Source organism: Schistocerca gregaria, chromosome 9 (genome assembly GCF_023897955.1).
Source record: "Schistocerca gregaria isolate iqSchGreg1 chromosome 9, iqSchGreg1.2, whole genome shotgun sequence".
Classification (NCBI taxonomy): domain Eukaryota; kingdom Metazoa; phylum Arthropoda; class Insecta; order Orthoptera; family Acrididae; genus Schistocerca; species Schistocerca gregaria.
In genome coordinates this window covers 77724563-77748207 of record NC_064928.1, presented here as the reverse complement: position 1 = coordinate 77748207, position 23645 = coordinate 77724563, and the positions used below count along the sequence as shown (strand labels likewise).

The 23645-nt window shown below is 44.8% G+C and overlaps 1 protein-coding gene across 1 annotated transcript in view; it reads right to left on the bottom strand.

The window, feature by feature from the left end:
• LOC126291731 (uncharacterized) overlaps positions 1–21593 on the bottom strand; it is a 235149-nt gene extending 213556 nt beyond the window's left edge. The window contains exon 1 of the mRNA XM_049985403.1: positions 21366–21593. Coding sequence (XP_049841360.1) covers positions 21366–21527 — 162 coding nt within the window. The 5' untranslated portion in view covers positions 21528–21593. The remainder of the gene's footprint in view (positions 1–21365) is intronic.
• Between the last annotated feature and the right edge of the window lie 2052 nt (positions 21594–23645).

Below are 23645 nucleotides of genomic sequence, written 5' to 3'. Positions count from 1 at the left end.
GATAAGGAGTCCGATCACAGATCGCAATTAAATCATGATTGATAGTAGTAGTTTAAGAGACTGCTCCGAAAGATATAACATACAAATAAGTGGGATGGTGAGGTGCGCTTGAAATTCTCTGACGCTGTAGATATTGGTAGGCGGTTAACTCGAAGAGGAAAGGGCATCTCTGAAAAGTGCAACCACAGAAGTCTGGGAGGCAAACAAAGATATTGATTTCGATTAAACCTTGGGTAAGAGAATAAACAATTTCTGAAACTGATAAATAAAAGAAGGCACCACAATACTGTTCAGGGAAATTGCAGAATGCAGACATATGAGTCACTTAGGAATGAAATAAATACACTGAAGAGCCAAATAAACTTTCACTCCTGCCTAATATCGTGTAGAACCCCCGCGAAGTCGCAGAAGAGCCGCAACATGACGTGGCATGACTCGACTAATGTCTGAAGTAGTGCTGAAGGAACTCACACCATGAATCCTGCAGGACTGTCCGTAAATCCGTAAGAGCAAGAAGGGTCGGAGAACTCTTCTCAACAGCACGTTGCAAGGCATCCCAGATATACTGAATAATCTTCATGTCTGGGAAGTCCGCCCCCGGTAGTTGAGTGGTCAGCGTGACAGAATGCCAATCCTAAGGGCCCGGGTTCGATTCCCGGTTGGGTCAGAGATTTTCTCCGCTCAGGGACTGGGTGTTGTGTTGTCCTAATCATCACCATTTCATCCCTATCGACGCGCAAGTCACCGAAGTGCCGTCAAATCGAAAGACTTGCACCAGGCGATGGGTCTACCCGACGGGGGGCCCTCGTCACACGCCATATATATGTCTGGGAAGCTTGGTGGCCAGCGGAAGAGTGTTCCTGGAGCCACTCTACAGCAATTACGGACGTCTGGGGTGTTGTATGGTACTGCTGCAAAGGCACAAGTCTGTCGTGGGCCACAGTGGACATGAATGGATGCAGGTGATCAGACTGGGCGCTTACGCACGTCCCACCTGACTATCTAGATCAGTGGTCCCATATCACTCCAACTGCACACGCCCCACACCATTACAGAGCCTCCACCAGCTTTAACAGTCCCCTGCTGACATGCAGGGTCCGAAATCCCAAGCCGATGATTTTTCGTTGAATGGTTCGCTCGCTGACACTTGTCGATGGCCCAGCATTGAAATCTGCAGCAATTTGCATAACGGTTGCACTTCTATCGCGTTGAACGACTCTCTTCAGTCGTCGTTGGTCCCGTTCTTGCAGGATCTTTTTCCGGCCGCCGCGATGTTGGAGATTTGATGTTTTACCGGATTCCTGATATTCACACGACACTCGTCAAATGGTCGTACGGGAAAGTGCCCACGTCATCGCTACCTCAAAGACGCTGTGTCCCATCGCTCGTGCGCCGACTACAACACCACGTTCAAACTCACTTAAATCTTGATAAACTCCCATTGTAGCAGCAGTAAGCGATGTAACAACTGCGCCAGACACTTGTTGCCTTATATAGGCGTTGCCGACTGCAGCGCCGTATTATGCCAGTTGACATATCTCTGTATTTCAATACGCATGCCTACACCACTTTTTTTGCCGCGCGGGGTAGCCGTGTGGTCTGAGGCGTCTTGCCACGGCTCGCCCGGCTCCACGCCGTCGGACGCTGGAGTCCTCCCTCGTACATGGGTGTGTGTGTTGTACTTAGCGTAAGTTAGTTTAACTTAGATTAAGTAGAGTGTAAGTTTAGGGACCGATGACCTCAGCGGTTTGGTCCCATAAGGATTCACACACACTTGAAGGTTTTCTGAACCAGTTTCTTTCACGCCAGGAAGAGCAGGGAAGCTAAGGCAAAATGTGTTCAGCAAAGATCGGAAAACAAATGGTATGAAAGATATAGGGAATCCAATATTAAAGATCTAGCGTTTTGAAAGATTTGCGATCAAATAAATCAGTAGGGACCTATAACATTCCTTCATAGTTTATAAAATCAATGACGTAAATGGTAAGCAGGCTGTTATTAACTCTGTGTGTAGAATCGCACCATTAGATTTGTGGAAAAATATCTTCCGCACAATCGCGAAGTCAGATGTGGTAGATAACTATTGCGCAATCAGCTCATCGGATCACGCGATCAAGCTGCTTACTACAAACATATTCAAAAGAATAGGAAAGAAAACTGAAGGCTTGTTAGGTGACGATCACTTTGGTTATAGGAAAGGTAAAAGCGCCAAGAAGGCAGTAATGACGTCGCGGTTAGTGATGGATGCAAGACTTGAGAAAAAGACGCGCTCGTAGGATTTGTCAAGCTGAAAAAGCGTTCGGCAAAGTAAAATGTTGCAACATGTTCGAAATTCTGGGAAAAATAGGAGTAAGCTATAGGGAAAGACGGGTAATATACACTCCTGGAAATGGAAAAAAGAACACATTGACACCGGTGTGTCAGACCCACCATACTTGCTCCGGACACTGCGAGAGGGCTGTACAAGCAATGATCACACGCACGGCACAGCGGACACACCAGGAACCGCGGTGTTGGCCGTCGAATGGCGCTAGCTGCGCAGCATTTGTGCACCGCCGCCGTCAGTGTCAGCCAGTTTGCCGTGGCATACGGAGCTCCATCGCAGTCTTTAACACTGGTAGCATGCCGCGACAGCGTGGACGTGAACCGTATGTGCAGTTGACGGACTTTGAGCGAGGGCGTATAGTGGGCATGTGGGAGGCCGGGTGGACGTACCGCTGAATTGCTCAACACGTGGGGCGTGAGGTCTCCACAGTACATCGATGTTGTCGCCAGTGGTCGGCGGAAGGTGCACGTGCCCGTCGACCTGGGACAGGACCGCAGCGACGCACGGATGCACGCCAAGACCGTAGGATCCTACGCAGTGCCGTAGGGGACCGCATCGCCACTTCCCAGCAAATTAGGGACACTGTTGCTCCTGGGGTATCGGCGAGGACCATTCGCAACCGTCTCCATGAAGCTGGGCTACGGTCCCGCACACCGTTAGGCCGTCTTCCGCTCACGCCCCAACATCGTGCAGCCCGCCTCCAATGGTGTCGCGACAGGCGTGAATGGAGGGACGAATGGAGACGTGTCGTCTTCGGCGATGAGGGTCGCTTCTGCCTTGGTGCCAATGATGGTCGTATGCGTGTTTGGCGCCGTGCAGGTGAGCGCCACAATCAGGACTGCATACGATCGAGGCACACAGGGCCAACACCCGGCATCATGGTGTGAGGAGCGATATCCTACACTGGCCGTACACCTCTGGTGATCGTCGAGGGGACACTAAATAGTGCACGGTACATCCAAACCGTCATCGAACCCATCGTTCTACCATTCCTAGACCGGCAAGGGAACTTGCTGTTCCAACAGGACAATGCAAGTCCGCATGTATCCCGTGCCACCCAACGTGCTCTAGAAGGTGTAAGTCAACTACCCTGGCCAGCAAGATCTCCGGATCTGTCCCCCATTGAGCATGTTTGGGACTGGATGAAGCGTCGTCTCACGCGGTCTGCACGCCCAGCACGAACGCTGGTCCAACTGAGGCGCCAGGTGGAAATGGCATGGCAAGCCGTTCCACAGGACTACATCCAGCATCTCTACAATCGTCTCCATGGGAGAATAGCAGCCTGCATTGCTGCGAAAGGTGGATATACATTGTACTAGTGCCGACATTGTGCATGCTCTGTTGCCTGTGTCTATGCGCGTGTGGTTCTGTCAGTGTGATCATGTGACGTATCTGACCCCCGGAATGTGTCAATAAAGTTTCCCCTTCCTGGGACAATGAATTCACGGTGTTCTTATTTCAATTTCCAGGAGTGTACATCATGTGCAGGAATCAAGAGGGAACAAAATCCCAAGAGCAACAACTAACAATAAGTGTTCGCATTAAAAAGAGTGTAAGACACGGACGTAGTCTGTCACCCCCCACTATTCAATCTATACATCGAAGAAGCAATTACGGAAATAAAAGAAATGTCAAGGGCGGAATTAATATTCAGGGTAAAAAGATATCAACGGTGATTTTGCTGTTCTCGGTGAAGGTGAAGAGGAATTACAGGACATGTTGAATTGAATGGGCAGTCTAATGAGTGCAGAATATCAATTGAGAGTAAACCGAAGAAAGACGAAAGTAATGAAGATTAGCAGAAATGAGATTAGCGATAAACTCTATATAACAATTAGGGACCACGAACTAAAAGAAAGAGAGTTTTGGTACATTGGGAGCAAACTAACTGACGACAGATAAAGGAAGAAGTACATGGAAATAATCACTAGCCTATAGGGCATTCCTGGCGAAGAGTAGTCTATTTGAATCAAACATAAGTCTTAAATTGAAATTTCTGAGCATGTACGTTTGGAACACAGCATTTTGTGGTAGTCAAATCGGACTGCAGGAGAACCGAAACAGAAGCATTTTATACGTGGTGCTATAGGTGAATGTTAAAAATTAGGTTGATTAATAAGGTAAGGTGTTACGATGTTCTCCACGTAATCGACGAGGAAAAAACATATGGAAAACATAGATAAGAAGTAAGGAAAGATGACAGGACGTGTCAAGACATGAGAGATTAACGATCATGCTGCTAGAGGCAGACTTACCGGGTAAAAACCATAGGGTGCGAAAGAAATTGGATTGCACGCTCCAAATAAATCAGGCTGCATGGTGCAAATGCTACTCCAAGAGAGCAATTCGTGGTAGCTTGCATAGAACCAATCAGAAAACTGATGGTTATAAAAAAAAAGAAAAGAAGTGCTCAGAGAATGACTGGAACAATCTTAACGTAACAAAAGCCTCGTCACGTGAATGTTGGACATGCGATGGTATTAGCTAACTCCAATTATCTGGAACGGTGTTTGTTAGGGTTGTTCAGCTGTTACAAGCTTTACTATACCTACGCTTCAGTAACTATTTGATGCAAACACATTCGCTTAACTCTTTAAGGTGACCAAAAGTCTCGTCTTCTACCATGCAGCGCCAAAGATACTTTTATAGGCACGCGTATTCAAATACAGAGATATGTAAACAGGCAGAATACGGTGCTGCGGTAGGCAACGCAAGTGTCTGGTGCAGTTGTTACATCGGTTACTGCTGCTACAATGGCAGGTTGTCAAGGTGTAAGTGAGTTTGAACGTGGTGTTTCACTCGCCGCGCGAGCGACGGGACAAAGCATCTCTGAGGTAGTGATTAAGTGGGGATTTTCCCGTACGACCATTTGACGAGTGTACCGTGAATATCAGGAATCCGGTGAAACATCAAATCTCACTGAGATCACTGAGGCTGGAGAAATATCTGGTAAGAAAGGGATCAACGACGACTGACGAGAATCGTTCAATGCCAGAAAAGTGCAACCCTTCCTCAAGCTGCTGCAGATTTCAATGCTGGGCCATCAACAAGTGTCAGCGTGTGAACCATTGAACGAAACATTATCGACATGGGTTTTCAGAGTCGAAGACCCACTCGTGTACCCTTGATGACTGCACGACACGAAGCTTTACGCCTCGCCTAGGCCCATCAACACCAACATTGTATTGTTAGTGACTCTTAAGGTATTGTCTGGTCCACCGAGTCTAGTTTCAAATTGTATCGAGTGGATGGACGTGTACGGGTATGGAGACAAGCTCATGAATGCATGGACCCTGCACGTCAGCAAAGGACTGTTCAAGCTGGTGGAGGCTCTGTAATCGTGTGGGGTATGTGCAGTTGGAGTGATATGGGACCCCTGGTATGTCTAGATACGACTCTGACAGGTACGTAAGCATCCTGTCTGATCACCTGCATCCATTCATGTCTATTGTGCATACCGACATGGGCAATTCCAGCAGGACAATACGGCATCCCACACGTCGTGAGGTGGTTCCAGGAACCCTCTTCTGATTTTAAGCACTTCCGCTGGGACGGTCGGAGTGGCCGAGCGGTTCTAGGCGCTACAGTCTGGAACCGCGCGACCGCTACGGTCGCAGGTTCGAATCCTGCCTCGGGCAAGGATGTGTGTGATGTCCTTAGGTTAGTTAGGTTTAAGTAGTTCTAAGCTCTAGGGGACTGTGGACCACATCACTTAAGTCCCATAGTGGCCATTTGAACCACTTCCGCTGGCCACTATACTCGCCAGACATGGACATTATTGAGCACATCTGGGATGCCTTGCATCGTGCTGTTGAGAAGAGATCTCCACCTCCTGGTACTCTTACGGGTTTATGGGCAGCCCTGCAGGATTCATGGAGTCAATTCCCTTCAGGACCACATCAATACACGCCACGCCGTGTTACGGCACTTCTGTGTGCTCGCATGGACCCTACACGATATTAGGCAGGTGTACCAGTTTCTTTGGCTCTTCAGTTAAATTGCGGGCTGCAGGAGTGCATTACCGAATTTGTCCATATTTGCCATGTTGCCGGGAGAGTGCATCATTTCAGTGAAATATTTTTAATTATATGTTTTTAATTTAGCAAAAGCTGGCGTAAAATGTTGGATGGCAATATCGATTTCTACTGAGTAGTCACTGAAAATTCGTGACAGATTATAAACTGTGTGCCTTTCGCCGGTAAGCGCTCTACGGACAGCTAGCGAAGCACGATTCGCCTTAGTCATTATCAAGAGCCTACAAATACTTCTTGGCTGGTGGCCGCATCGGATCATGCTATGAGTCAATATTTGTATGAGCTACCCACTCGAAGACTGACTCATGGACCTTTTGACTCATAGCATGACGCGATGCAGCAGTAGGCTTAGTATTTATAGTCTGTCGATAACGACAGGCCGACGAAATTAGTACGGGTGTTAAATAGTTTACATGAGTATTGACTGAAAGAACCTCTGTAGATGTATTTTTAGAATTAAGACTATCTGCGTGTAGTATAATGTGTGGCGGTAAAGTTGCAGGTTCAGGCAACCGCTTGGGGGCTGTTAAATCTCAAAGGTAACGGCTTGTGCGTCCTATCTTGACAAAGGAAAATCAAGATACTAGGATTCAAAAAGCCAAAGTATGAGTACCAGGCAAAATTTAAGAATGTCGTCATTATCTCATTAAAATGTGGGAAACGTACAATAGACTTACAGAAAAAGAAATTCACTATGGTGAAGCACTCACGAGAAGAAAATTATTGTGTTAATTAACTCGTTGCAAGTACAAACAAAACCACAGTTTTTCAAGATTCAGAAGGACTACTATCGTGCAGAATAAAAGTGGTGGCCTCAAAGTAGGGTTGCCATATCTAGCTGGGACCTCGTCGGGACATTTTGAGATGGGGGTGTAGAAATGAAGTAAAAAATTTATTTAATATAATTACTTTTTATTGGAGCACAGTTACATGGAACTTGTAGCTGCAGAAATAGTTGGTGCACCCTACTTTTCGGAACATTTCACCCTTTTCAGCAAGCGTTTTTTCGCTTTTAGATATTAATAAAACTCCATGAAAGTCAGCTTGTCGTTAATCTGGCACTGTAAGATTGCTGACTTGTTGATATAAATAAAACCAACTGAGGCTTCATTTACATGTAGGGCTAACACATGGCGGTCCTTCAGTACTTGAGCCAAGCTCGTAACAGTATTTTGCAAAATCGGAACCAAATTGGGTCTTGCCGAGATGTCGCGACAAGAAGATCCGACATACACTCCCGGAAATGGAAAAAAGAACACATTGACACCGGTGTGTCAGACCCACCATACTTGCTCCGGACACTGCGAGAGGGCTGTACAAGCAATGATCACACGCACGGCACAGCGGACACACCAGGAACCGCGGTGTTGGCCGTCGAATGGCGCTAGCTGCGCAGCATTTGTGCACCGCCGGCGTCAGTGTCAGCCAGTTTGCCGTGGCATACGGAGCTCCATCGCAGTCTTTAACACTGGTAGCATGCCGCGACAGCGTGGACGTGAACCGTATGTGCAGTTGACGGACTTTGAGCGAGGGCGTATAGTAGACATGCGGGAGGCCGGGTGGACGTACCGACGAATTGCTCAACACGTGGGGCGTGAGGTCTCCACAGTACATCGATGTTGTCGCCAGTGGTCGGCGGAAGGTGCACGTGCCCGTCGACCTGGGACAGGACCGCAGCGACGCACGGATGCACGCCAAGACCGTAGGATCCTACACAGTGCCGTAGGGGACCGCACCGCCACTTCCCAGCAAATTAGGGACACTGTTGCTCCTGGGGTATCGGCGAGGACCATTCGCAACCGTCTCCATGAAGCTGGGCTACGGTCCCGCACACCGTTAGGCCGTCTTCCGCTCACGCCCCAACATCGTGCAGCCCGCCTCCAGTGGTGTAGCGACAGGCGTGAATGGAGGGACGAATGGAGACGTGTCGTCTTCAGCGATGAGAGTCGCTTCTGCCTTGGTGCCAATGATGGTCGTATGCGTGTTTGGCGCCGTGCAGGTGAGCGCCACAATCAGGACTGCATACGACCGAGGCACACGGGGCCAACACCCGGCATCATGGTGTGGGGAGCGATCTCCTACACTGGCCGTACACCTCTGGTGATCGTCGAGGGGACACTGAATAGTGCACGGTACATCCAAACCGTCATCGAACCCATCGTTCTACCATTCGTAGACCGGCAAGGGAACTTGCTGTTCCAACAGGACAATGCAAGTTCGCATGTATCCCGTGCCACCCAACGTGCTCTAGAAGGTGTAAGTCAACTACCCTGGCCAGTAAGATCTCCGGATCTGTCCCCCATTGAGCATGTTTGGGACTGGATGAAGCGTCGTCTCACGTGGTCTGCACGTCCAGCACGAACGCTGGTCCAACTGAGGCGCCAGGTGGAAATGGCATGGCAAGCCGTTCTACAGGACTACATCCAGCATCTCTACGATCGTCTCCATGGGAGAATAGCAGCCTGCATTGCTGCGAAAGGTGGATATACACTGTACTAGTGCCGACATTGTGCATGCTCTGTTGCCTGTGTCTATGTGCCTGTGGTTCTGTCAGTGTGATCATGTGATGTATCTGACCCCAGGAATGTGTCAATAAAGTTTCCCCTTCCTGGGACAATGAATTCACGGTGTTCTTATTTCAATTTCCAGGAGTGTATCAGGGCGGATGGCATCCCTACGACAAATGCACTTCGCTAGTGCAACCCTTCAATGTCTGTTTTTATCGTCAGGTAAAGAACTTGACCAAAAAGCTTGAAAATTAATCACATAGCGTGACCACATTCCACTGTACATCGTCATCGATTCCCGTCAATATTAGGCGAAATGATGCCTAACTGTGCTATGAGAGAGAAACTTTTATGAACGTAAACAAAGTGTGTTTCCCTATAGAAACTTTAAAACAACCATGTAATTGCAACAATGCGGCGATGATAACGTGTGCAATATTCTGAGAGCATTACCGCTCCCCTGTCTTTACGATGGATATCACCCCGGCATATGTAAACTATAAACTGTAAAATAAAAAAGGTATATAATTGTATACGCGAAGTTCTCGTGCACGCCTTGCAATCCATTCCTGGAATTGATTTGCACATTCACATTTTCCTTTGCTTTTCCTATTCATGCCTTTTATGAAAATGTCAATAAACACAATATATTGAGCATTATTTCGGTTTATTTGCAGTGTAACGTAACAACTGAAAATGAAAAAATAGAAATTTCCGCGCTGGGACACGACCCCAAGACCCTCGGATTACCATTCTCTACTGTTTCCACTGGGCCAAGCGCTGCCTGGATACTACTTTACCACAAATGTCTTATGTCAAGTACGAACAGTGCCAAAAAATGCTAGTTTTTCTAAACTCTTCGCCATCCTCTGGCGTCACTTTCATTTCTGACCAAGCACTGCATATGCCATAAATCTGGACGAAATCGGTGATGACGAACAGGTCTGGTCCTCTTTATTTGTAACGATGGCCGGCCGGAGTGGCCGTGCGGTTCTAGGCGCTACAGTCTGGAGCCGAGCGACCGCTACGGTCGCAGATTCGAAGCCTGCCTCGGGCATGGATGTGTGTGGTGTCCTTAGGTTAGTTAGGTTTAATTAGTTCTAAGTCCTAGGCGACTGATGACCTCAGAAGTTAAGTCGCATAGTGCTCAGAGCCATTTGAACCATTCTTTTGTAACGATGGAACTATGGCCAGCATTGTATACAGGCACTGATTCTTTAATAAGAGGGATCTGAGGATGGCACTTAGCCAACTGATACGGGTAAACAACAAATCGTAATTTTATTTATTGTAATCAAGGCTCTTAAAATCTTAACAACTAATACAGATCACTGTATCTATTTCACCCAACGACGTCAGGTCTTACAGAGTCACAGGTTTGTCTGACTCACCAAAGAGCGTCACTGAATTGTTTACGGAAGAGAACTGGCAGAAGCATGAAGGTAGAGGTCACTCACGTCGCGAAAGATGAAAGATTCATGTAAGCAGACAACCATCTACTTTCCGTGATGTAGAAACATTTTATAGATCAGTTTGACTTCAAGCATGGAAGAATCTTAGAGAAACACAATGTGTGCCACTTATATCATCAACAAATTTGATTTATAAAAAATAAGTTTTCAACTGTATTTGTATTGACTTACTGTAACGTATCCATCTCTTGTATGCTAACGGCCTTGCCGCAATGGTAACACCGGTTCCCATCGCATCACCGAAGTTACGCACCGCCGGCGTTGCCTAGCCCTTGGCTGGGTCGCCGTACAGGTCTGCCGTGTACTGTTGGCAAGCGGGCTGCACTTAGTCCTTGTTAGTCCAATTGAGGAGCTACTCGATTGAGAAGCAGCGGCACCGCTCGCGAAAACTGCCGTGTGTTGACCACATGCCTCTCCCTTTCTGCATCTGGTGACACCTAAGGGTTGAGGATGACATGGCGGCTGGTCGGTACCGTTGGACCATTAACGCCTGTTTGGACTTAGTTTTTTTTTATATTCGTTTCTTAAGATATAATTTTCCACAGTAAAAGAGGCACTGTTGAGTAAAATAGGGTGCAGTCGGCAGAACAGCAGTAGAGGAGGGAGCGAGTGATAGTAGAGTCTTGGACGAGATGTGTAGGTGATGGATTGGCTTAGTTGAGGAGCTCTTGGTCAGAGGAAGTGGTTCCGTTTTGACGTTGAGACATTTTGAGAAGCGGATAATAACTAAGAGTTGGAGGAATGATTTTTGGTATTTGATTTTGATGCAGAAACGACTCAGCAAGCAAAAGGTATTCGTCGCATTGCTTTGCAACCATTTCGCGATTGCAGTAGTTTGTTAATTTTGACTGTTCAGTGATGTCGAGCGTTAGCTAATGGAGACGATTTATCAATTATATGTCCAAGATGATAGCAAGTTCCATCAACCTCTGTTAGTAGGTTTTAATAACTTAAAAGTAAACATGATACCATTTTTATACAACAATACTTGTCTGTGATAGAGTTTAAAATCATGACTAATTTTATTAAACGGAGTTTAAATTATAGAAATGAAATTTTGTGAAAGTTAAATAAGCCCTGATCTCATTCTGTTTTTAATTTATAATGATCCTCTCACTTTTCTTAAACGACATATATTTTGAATCCATTCTGAATGCAGTGAGTACTAAGAGCATTGTTAGCAAATCAACAGAACGAAGAGTGGATAGGGTTGTAAGAGGTCCACGATTAAAGAATTCGTTGCTAGCGCACTCGAGCAGATGGATTGCTCACGCTCTGCCTGCGATATGTAAGCTATAAGAGAATCTCAGACCAGAAAGCAGTGTTGTATGTGTGGTGTCACCGCCAGACACCACACTTGCTAGGTGGTAGCCTTTAAATCGGCCGCGGTCCGGTAGTATACGTCGGACCCGCGTGTCGCCACTATCAGTGATTGCAGACCGAGCGCCGCCACACGGCAGGTCTAGAGAGACTTCCCAGCACTCGCCCCAGTGGTACAACCGAGTTTGCTAGCGATAGTTCACTGACAAAATACGCTCTCATTTGCCGAGACGATAGTTAGCATAGCCTTCAGCTAAGTCATTTGCTACGACCTAGCAAGGCGCCATTATCAGTTGCTATTGATATTGAGAATCATGTACCATAAAGAGCGACGTTCTCCATTAAGTATTCCACCAGCTACGACCGTTTTTCTCAATTCTAATTCCCTTGTCATGTTCCAGACCTCACGCCAGCCTGCGTGAGCTGAAACGCGTGCATTTGGGCCTCCTTTAGTAACGGTGTGGTCGTGGCGGAACGATGGCGGTGCCTGAGCGATGTAGTATAACGTAAAAGCAGCCTCGCGCGTATGTACATATCAAGTCCCATGTAAGTGTTAAAGAAAATCTCTTAATAATAATCTTTCTTACAAAAATTAACTTTTGACAATCATTCAACTCAATTTAAAGATTTTACTAATTTGTCCAATCCATGGTCATACTGATTATTGTAAAGAAAAATCAGTTGTTTCCTTTTATACATGACAAATCGGCCAGCATTGCAATGAGCTGGGCGAGAAAAATTTCTTATAGGAGAAGATATAGACACGTTATCCGGCGACCTTATTGAGGTAAGAATTTTCAATTTATTCAGAATGATCTTTCATGGCCATGACGGAGCATTGCTGACGTCCAAAATTTACCAATTCAAATTCACAGTCAATTATTGAAAGGTTATCTATGAGTCACATTTTTAATTAGATTAGTCTGAGTGAATTATATATTATATTTTTTACTGTTGGGAGGATGAAATATTTTTTTTCTGTGGAAAGGTTACACTAAATGTGAATGATATATTTGTTATATTTTACTGTTGGGAGGTTACAGGGTGTTGTCTTTATTGATACGTGGTAAATTGTAGCGCGAAGTGCAGTGCTTTTCTCTTTCAGCTTATGATGTCGCAACAGCATTAGTCGTTGGCGTCAACGCTACAGCGCCCGTCGCAGGTAAGATAATGTCAGAGCCTAATTACAGAACCCATTTGTTGCGCAGTGAAATAAACTAGATGTTGACATGAAGTGTATAGTCATTGCGAGTGAGCGTTTCCACGACAAGGTTAGTTTCATTTATTATTGTCAATGTTCAAAGTTCTTTTAATTAGAAATTACCAAACCATTTTCATTTTATTACATACATTGCGCAACCTGTCATCATTAAACAGTTTTCATTAGATACTTTCAAAGACTACTTACAACATTGTTAGAACACCAGAATTTAGCTCAGACTCCAACATATCACTTTCTTACGATCGAGAAGCTGTAATTAGTCTCAATTACAGCGCCCTCAGAGGCATTCTTTCTGTGCACCACACTTAATGAGAATGGGCGAAACGTGTCCTCTACCATGTACCTCACTGAGTTTTCCACAGTGTGGCTTTAGATGTAGCACTGGATTTCGAAATGAGGAACATGCCGAGAACGCTGGCGAAATTCCCGCTGTCTAGGTCAGACTTGTATGAAACCCAGACTGCAGTTAAGAGTCGAAGGACATGATAGGAAAGTCATAAATCAGAAGGGACTGCGATAGAGCTGTAACGTTTCCCTGAGGTTATTGAATCTACACAGTTAACAAGCAGTAAAGGAAACCAAGGAGAAATCTGGAAAGGGGATTAAAGTCCATGCAGAACCGAAATCTTTTAGGTTTGCCGCTGACGTTGAAGTTCTGTCACAGACGGCATGGGAAGAACAATTGAACGGAATTGACAGTGTGTTGAAAAGAATTTGTTAGTTAGTTTCATGTTCCGTGGATCATTTGCACGATAAATAGAAATACACAGCACCAATTAATTTTTAAATATTGAGAAATGTTGAAAATATATAACGCAGCTTTCTTTCTTTTTTTAATAAATATCTATAGGTATGAGTTAGAAATTCCTCCCCATCATCATTTACATATTATAGTAACAGAAATTCTTGTACAGAATTGAAACACTTGGCAAGGAGAAGCTTGTTTGTTTTCAAATTTTACTTTGCTATCTGTCAGACATATTATATCTCCCAATAAGTTATCAAAAATTCTTGTTGCAGCATTTACGCCCTTTTTTGTGCTAAAGACACTCTTAATGTGGAATAATGAATGTCATTTTCTTTTTCGGTACTGCAATTATATTCATCATTGTTCCATTTGAACTGCAGTGGATTATTTACAACAAGCTTCATGATGGAATAAACGTACTGTGAAGTACTAACCAGAATACCCAGTTCTTTAAAAATATCTCTACAAGATGATCGTCTGTGTGCACCGTATATTACTCTTACAGCACGTTTTTAAGCAATGAAGAGTTTCTTTCTTAAGCATGAGATACACCAGGAAACTATTCCATGTGGCATTATTGAATTACGTTTGTAAAATATATCAACTTATTGATTTGTATTTCCGCAAAATTTGCGACGATTCTAAATGCAAACGTCGCTGAACTAAGAGTTCCAAAATGTGCTTTTTCCAGTTTAAATTTTCATCAGTGTGGATACTTGAGAATTTTGCAGTTTACATCCTATTTATTATTTCCTCATATTGCGTTACACTTATCGTTGGTGTAGTACCTACAGATGACAGAACTGAATATGTTATGTCTCTTTTAAAATTGAGGGAGAATCCATGTGCAGAAACTGGTCAGTGATACGTTGAAGTACTTCTTTACTATTTTCTTGGTTTTGTATGTATGCCTGATTAACTGCAATACTAGTATTATTTGCAAAAGCACTATGCTTGTCGCATATTAGATGAAGGTCATTTGCATATGTGATGAACAATAGTGGACCTAAGATTGCACCCTTACGAAACATTGATTGAATTACGAAGTAAACTTTATATATTGTTTTGTTTAGATATGACTTTATCCAGAAACTGGCGATATACCATCAGACTTTCGAAGAAACATAATCCACGCAATTCCGAAAATAGCAAGAGCCGACAAGTGCGAGAAATATCGCACAATCTGAAAAGCATCCCATGCATTCAAATTGCTGAGGTGAACAACATACAGAAGAACGGAAACAAGATTGAGGATCTGTTGGATGATGATTGGCTTTAGGAAAAGTAAATGCGCCAGTGAGCGAGTTCTGACGTTGCGGCTGATAGTACATGCAAGACTGAAGAAAAATGAAGATACGTTCATAGCATTTGTCAACCTGGAAAAGGCGTTCTGCAATTTCAAATAGCGCATAATGTTCGGAATTCTGAAAAAAAAAACAGGGGTAAGCTAAAGGAAAAGATGGGTAATTACAATATGTACAAAAACCAAGAGGGAACAATAAGAGTGGAAGACGAAGAACAATCAAAAACGGTGTAAGGCAGGAATGTAGTCCGTCGTACCTACTGTTGAATCTATACGTCGACGAAACGAAGACGAAAATAAAAGCTCAAGAGTGAGATTAAAATTCTAAATGAAAGGATGCAATTATGAGAATTGCCGATGAAATTGCTATCCTCAGAGAAAGTGAAGGAATTACAGGGTCTGTAGAATGAATGAAGACTCAACTGACTACAGAATATGGACAGAGAGTAAACAGAAGAAAGACGAAAGTAACGAGAAGTAGCAGAAATGAAAAAAAGCGAGAAACTTAACAACAGAATCGGTGATCACGAAGCAGATGAACTAAAGAAATTCCACTACTCAGGTAGTAAAATAACACATGACGGACGGAGCAAGGAGGATGTAGAAAGCAGACTAGCATTGTCTAAAAGGGCATTGGTAAAGACAAATATACCCGTAGGAAACATCGGCCTTAATTTCAGGAAGAAATTTCTGCGAATATGTATTCAAAGCACAGAATTGTATAGTAGCGAAGCTTGGAATGTGTGTAAACTGGAGCAGAAGAGAATCGAAACGTTTGACTTGTGAGGCTACACAAGAATGTTGAAAATTAGGTGCACTGATAAGGTAAGGAATGAGGAGGTTCTTCGCAGAATCTGCGACGGAAGGAAAATATGGAAAACACTGACAAGAAGAATGGACATGAATGTAGGATACGTGTTAAGATATCGGAAATAACATCCACGGTGCTAGAGGGAACTGCAAAGGGTAAAAGCTGTAGTAAGAACACGGAGATTGGAATACACGCAGTAGACATTTGAAGAGGCAGGATGCTAGTGACACTGTGAGATGAACAGTTTGGCACCGGAAAGGAATTCATGGCGGACCTCGTACAACTAGTCAGAAAACTTACGACTCAAAATCAATAAATAACGCTACTGTTAGCCAAATACAGAACGTGCTTGTCATATTTGAGAGGAATTCCGTTTGAGGGATAATTTGATAAGATGTAAGCGTTGTTTGTGTTGATGATTCGCCGCATGTGTTAGGTGAAAAACAATTTTATTACAATCTATCGTGAGTTTGCACAACTATGGACATTACGATCAAGGGTAAAAATAAAACTGCACTAGCAGTTACCAAATAGGCGACGTGTCGCGCCTTTTCCCGCGATACACCTGGCATTACGCAGAAAGAGATTAAAGAGACCGCCATAAGGTACAAGCGGGAGTGTGTTAAAATAAAGCAAATGTAAGCTCTCCACTTCTTCAACGGACGATGTAGGGTATATGCTCCCACGATGATGTTCTTCAACTAACCGTCATTAGAGGACCAAGGAGAAGAGTATAACTGTTCGGATACTCGCATCATTTCTTCCAGTGTGAGGGTGAAGTGACTCTAAACAAATTATTAAGAGCTTCACTGCCTGTTTGGAGAAAGTTCACGTGATCATCATGTTCCGAGTGTAACATTGCCTTTGGCAGGTTATCAGTGCATGTCTCTCATTTTAAGCAATTTACTGCACCAGCGATTGTTTTCTTCTTCTTTCTCTGTAAAGACTGTGCCGGAGTCAGTGCCAGAAATGTTTTATCTGCATTCGTAGCCACTAGTGTCGAAATACAGCGTACACGCAGCCTCTGTTTCAAAAGTGAGGTTACACTGAAAGACTTGGATCATCTACGCCCTGGGTTGGCATATCCGTGGATATATAAGAGTGAATTTGACCAACAAGTTTGATCGTAAACGGGAGCCTTTAGAAAGATCTGGGTTTAATTATCCGCCGACGACAATGTCGTTAGAGTCAGGGGCCAAGGTCGCACACTGAACAACTGGACGTGAATTCCAGAGATCAGCGGTTCAATACATTTTGTCAGCAGCTCGTGGTCTGGTGGCTAGCGTTGCTGCCTCTGGATTACGGGGCCCCAGGTTCGATTCCCGGCCGGCTTGGGAATTTTCTCTGCCCGGGGACTGGGTGTTTGTGTTGTCCTCCTCATTTCATCATCATCATCGTCGTCATTCCTGACAGTTGCTAGGTTGGACTGTGCAAAAATTGGGACTTTGTACGAGCGCTGATGATTCCGCAGTTGAGCGCCCCCCAAACTAAACATCATCATCAATACATTGTCCAGCCATCCACAGTTAGGTTTTCCGTGGTTTATCTAAATCCCTACAGGCAGATGCCAGGTTGGTTCAAAAATGGTTCAAATGGCTCTGAGCACTATGGGACTTAACATCTCAGGTCATCAGTCCCCTAGAACTTAGAACTACTTAAACCTAACTAACGTAAGGACAACACACACATCCATGCCCGAGACAGGATTCGAACCTGCGACCGTAGCAGTCTCTCGGCTCCGGACTGAAGCGCCTAGAACCGCTCGGCTACCGAGGCCGGCGTAGTTTTCAATTCATCGATGGATTTTGGACGGTTTTTATAGACATTTGCTTTCGCTGCATCCCAGGAGAAAAAGTCAGGTCAGGCGATCGTGGAGGCCAAAGCTCCTGTGAAATTATGCGATCACCGTAAACATCAGCAAAACTGACATTGGAACGCGAGCTGTATGCGCGTTTGCACAATCTCGTTGAAAATAACCGTTCAGTATTTCACATAACACAAGTTATGAATGGGTACAGAATATCACTGCAGTATCGTTGTATGTTTATTGTTTCGTTGAAAAATATGGGACCCCCAATACGAAGTATTGCCAGTTTGATTACATCGAAAATGGCGTAGCCGACTTAATCGGGGTAAGACGTCAAACGGGGACTTGGAGCAGGAGAGGCATCACAGGACACTTTAATTTCCAGTTCTATACTATTACAAATAAATTCATAAAACTTTGTCAGCATCACCAGGAAGGATTCAGGATTCACACCCATTGCAGTGGAAGTTCGAAAACATAACAATTTTTTTTTTACATGTGAAATTTCATCATTTTTTTCACTTGCTAATGGCAACATTTCTTGCTATAGGTACACTTTTCTTCATAAGTAAGAGAGATTCTTCGATGAATTTTGCACTGCATACATACCATACTTACAGGTGTATGAAACTCTAGAATTTATTTAATTTATCAAAAAGCGAATGATCTGTCGTATTTTAAACTTCATTTTTAGATAAAACACAAATTTTTTAGCTAGTTGCCTCAATTTTTGCCACAGTTTTGAATAGATTTGGAAAATTCTAGAGTTTCACAAACCTTTAAGTATGGTTTGTATGCTGTGCAAAATTCACCCAACTATCTCTCTAACTTATGAAGAAAAGTGTACCTATAGAAACAAATGCTGCCTTTAGTAAGTGAAAAATTGATGAAATTTCACATGACAAAAAAAAATTACTTTGTTATATTTTCGAACTTCCACTGCTATGAGTGTGAATCTCGAATCCTTCCTGGTCACGCTGACAATTATGAATTGATTTGTGTCAGTATAGACAGTGGAAATTAAAATGTCCTGCGGTGCCTCTCCTGCTCCAAGTCGGCCCGTTTGGCGTCCTCCCCCCTTAAATCCCAAATCTCAATGTTTGAACTTCGTCGCTGTCAGAAAGTCAAACCCTAGAATGAAATTTTCACTCTACAGCGGAGTGTGTGCTGATATGAAACTTCCTGGCAGATTAAACTGTGTGCCGGACGGAGACTCGAACTCAGGACGTTTGCCTTTCGCGCGCAAGTGCTCTACCAACAGAGCTACCCAAGCACGACTCACGCCCCCTCCTCACAGCTTTACTTCTGCCAGTACGTCGCCTCCTACCTTCCAAACTTTACTGGTTCGCAGGAGAACTTCTGTAAAGTTTGGAAGGTAGGAGGCGAGGTACTGGCAGAAGTAAAGCTGTGATGACGGGGCGTGAGACGTGCTTGGGTAGCTCAATTGGTAGAGCACTTGCCCGCGAAAAGCAAGGGTCCCGAGTTCGAGTCTCAGTCCGGCATACAGTTTTAATCTGCCAGGAAGTTTCAGTCAAACCCTGACCTTCCTTCTTCCGTGGCTAGATAAGAGCGAGTTTGTCAAAGAAATGTTATTGTTTAGGATTCACACTGAAGAACAGGCTGGTAGACCACAGACTAACACGTGGAACCGCATTATACGAGATCTAGGTCTGAAGACTACATGTAAAGATGGGGGTGTTTATTTGGGGCAGAGCCCTCATATACTTGAGGTAGCCAAAAGCCTTGTATTGTCGATGACCGTAGGCGGGCGCAGTGGAGCTCTGCTGCGCTGCGCAGTGCCGATGGTACTGTTACCGACGACTGTGCCGCTAAAGCGGAGGAACTGCGCGACTGCTACGGTCGCAGGTTCGAAACCTACCTCGGGCATGGATGTGTGTGATGTCCTTAGGTTGGTTAGGTTTAAGCAGTTCTAAGTTCTAGGGGACTGATGACCACAGCAGTTGAGTCCCATAGTGCTCAGAGCCATTTGAACCATTTGACTGTGCCGCTAAAGCGGAGGAACTGCGCGACTGCTACGGTCGCAGGTTCGAATCCTACCTCGGGCATGGATGTGTGTGATGTCCTTAGGTTAGTTAGGTTTAACTAGTTCTAAGTTCTAGGGGACTGATGACCACAGATGTTAAGTCCCATAGTGCTCAGAGCTAAAGCGGAGTTATTGAACGCAGTTTTCCGAAATTCCTTCACCAGGGAAGACGAATAGAATATTCCAGTATTTGAAACACGAATAGCTGCTAGCATGAGTTTCTTAGAAGTAGATACCTTAGGGGTTGCGAAGCTACTCAAATCGCTTCAGGTCCAGATTGTATACCGATTAGGTTCCTTTCAGATTACGCTGATACAATAGCTCCCTACTTAGCAATCATGTACAACCGCTCGCTCACTGATAGTTCTGTACCTACAGATTGGAAAATTGCGCAGGTCGCACCAGTGTTTAAGAAGGGCAGTAGGAGTAATCCATCTAACTACAGACCTATATCATTGACGTTGGTTTGCAGTAGGGTTTTGGAACATATACTGTATTCAAACATTATGAATCACCTCGGAGGAAACGATCTATTGATACGTAATCAGCATGCTTTCAGAAAACATCGTTCTTGTTCAACGCAGCTAGCTCTTTATTCGCACGAAGTAATGGCGGCTATCGACAGGGGATCTGAAGTTCATTCCGTATTTCTAGATATCCGGAGAGCTTTTGGAACCGTTCCTCACAAGCGACTTCTAATCGATCTGCAGGACTATGGGGTATCGCCTCAGTTGTGCGATTGTATTCGTCATTTCCTGTCAGGAAGGTGGCAGTTCGTAGTAATAGACGGAAAATCATCGAGTAAAATTGAAGTGATATCAGGTGTTCCCCAGGGAAGCGTCCTGGGACCTCTGCTGTTCCTGATCTATATAAATGACCTGGGTGACAATCTGAGTAGTTCTCTTCGGTTGTTCGTTGATGATGCTGTAATTTACCGTCTAGTAAGGTCATCCGAAGACCAGTATCAGTTGCAAAGCGATTTAGAAAAGATTGCTGTATGGTGTGGCAGGTGGCAGTTGACGCTAAATAACGAGAAGTGTGAGATGATCCACATGAGTTCCAAAAGAAATCCGTTGGAATTCGATTACTCGATAAATAGTACAATTCTCAAGGCTTTCAATTCAACTAAGTACCTGGGTGTTAAAATTACGAACAACTTCAGTTGGAAAGACCACATAGATAATATTGTGGGGGTGGGGGGGGGGGGGGGCGAGCCAAAGGTTGCGTTTCATTGGCAGGACAGTTAGAAGTTGCAACAAGTCCACTAAAGAGACAAATTACACTACACTCGTTCGGCCTCTGTTAGAATATTGCTGCGCGGTGTGGGATCCTTACCAGGTGGGATTGACGGAGGACATCGAAAGGGTGCAAAAAATGGCAGCTCGTTTTCTATTAACACGTTATAGGGGAGAGAGTGTGGCAGATATGATAAGCGAGTTGGGATGGAAGTCATTAAAGTAAAGACGTTTTTCGTCGCGGCGAGATCTATTTACGAAATTTCAGTCACCAACTTTCTCTTCCGAATGCGAAAATATTTTGTTGAGCCCAACCTACATAGGTAGGAATGATCATGAAAATAAAATAAGAGAAATCAGAGCTCGAACAGAAAGGTTTAGGTGTTCGTTTTTCCCGCGCGCTGTTCGGGAGTGGAATGGAAGAGAGATAGTATGATTGTGGTTGGATGAACGCTCTGCCAAGCACTTAAATGTGAATTGCGGAGTAGTCATGTAGATGCGGATGTAGACGAGGGAAGGTCCAGCTGGTCACTCACCGTCTCTACTCTACCGGACGCCCTCGCGGACCGTGAAGGCACCGAGGTCGTGGCCTCGACCGCGACCGCGGCTGCGGTGGTCGGCGTCGACGACGCGGCCGTCGACACGCGGCCGCCGGCTGCGGAGCCGGCCAGGAGCAGCAGCAGCACGAGGAACCACATCTCGGGTCCCACTGGCCCGTATCTGTCGCGCCGCGCCCGTATCTACCCCACCATGCAGACGGGCCGCATCGCCTCCAGCCGATAACCTCACGTCGCCGCTCCGTCATGTATTATTTGCAGAGGCGACCGCCCGGCTGCAGACTCCGAAAACACCGACCGTGCACCGTGTGCAACGGCGCTCCCCACAGAAAGCGTGACTCGCCAGCCGTCGTCCTTAGTTGCGATTAACAAGGGGCTTAAATTAAATGCAAAAAAGACGCAAGTAAGGTCAGATTTCCGCGAACGGCTACCTCCTATTCTGCTCGAAGGTCCTCCAATACCATATCAGAAAACAGTGAAGAACTTGGGTGTAACTTTGGACGAGCATCTCAGCTGGGCGGAGAATACAGTCGCAGTGTGCCGAAAGACGTCTGCTTGTCTCTATGCTCTCAAAAAGTTTCGGAACATATTCCCACAGGACTTGAAACTCCAGCTCGTGCAAGCACTCGTTCTACCGAACCTCCACTATTGTGATGTGATTCAACAAGGCATGAGTAGTGAAAACAAAAGACGGCTAGAGCTAACCATGAATGCCTGTGTGCGTTACACCTGCAACATTCGCCGATATGATCATGTTAGTGCTTCATACTCCGAGCTAGGGTGGCTGCGGCCGGACAAACTGCGTGACTACCACACTCTACGTCTACTTCACCGACTCCTCGTCGCGCAAGCACCCCAGTACCTAGCTTCAGAGATTAAAAACCTGTCATGCCATCATAATCGAAACACGAGGTCACTCTTATCTGGTATCCTAACTGTGCCCACTCACAAAACAAAAACTTTTGCAAACTCCTTCTCAGTTGCCGCTGTCCGCCTCTGGAACAAACTGCCCCTTACCTTGAGGAAAATTCAATCTCCTGTTGCTTTTAAGAATTCTCCACAAAATTAATGTGCAAGGCCAATCCTCTCATCTGTCAAATAGCAAAGCTAGCGTCTCATATCTTGCTCCTGAGATGCCTTCCTCTTCATCTATCTCTATTAGCTACGCAGTCTTCTTTTCTTTTATATTTTCCTTAATTATGTTTCATCGTGTCCCTCTATTCCTCTCCTCCCTTCACCATGAGTCTCCCTCATACTCCCTGCTGCCAGCACTCCTATCTAAAATCTTTCTCTTCAATAATGTATTTTTCGAGGTGTACCTTTCTAATTGTTTATCTCACTTTTTGTATTAGATGTAGTTTAACATGCCTACTAAAACATATGACTGTAAAATAAGTAGAATGCCTGGTTAGATGTAAGAGAGGGCCTGATGGCCCTAATCTTGCCAGGTTAAATAAATAAATAAATAAAATAAATAAATAAATAAATTTTCTGCTATACACGTTTAGCTTCTTTTTACCTTACGGGCCGTCTTCAGTGACCTGAAAAACATGTTTGTTTTGCACGTACACAGGATAAGCAAAAGACCTATTTTTACTTGTAAATGGTTTATAAAACGGTTCAAATGGCTCTGAGCACTATGGGACTCAAGTGCTGAGGTCATCCCCAAGTCCCCTAGAACTTAGAACTACCGGGTGATCAAAAAGTCAGTATAAATTTGAAAACTGAATAAATCACGGAATAATGTAGATAGAGGGGTACAAATTGACACACATGCTTGGAATGACGTGGGGTTTTATTAGAACCAAAAAAATACAATCGTTCAAAAAATATCCAACAAATGGCGCTTCATCTGATCAGAATAGCAATAATTAGCATAACAAAGTTAGACAAAGCAAAGATGATGTTCTTTAAAGGAAGTGCTCAATATGTCCACCATCATTCCTCAACAATAGCTGTAGTCGAGGAATAATGTTGTGAATAGCACTGTAAAGCATGTCCGGGGTTATAGTGAGGCATTGACGTCGGACATCCCTAGAGATGTCGGTCGATCACGATGCAGTTGCGACTTCGGGTAACCCGAAAGCCAATAATCGCACGGACTGAGGTCTGTGGACCTGGGAGGCCAAGCATGACGAAAGTGGCGGCTGAGCAAACGACGCGTGCAACAGATCTTTCACGCGCCTAGCAATATGGGGTGGAGGGCCATCCTGCATTTTGGTTCTAATAAAACCCCATGTCATTCCAAGCATGTGTGTC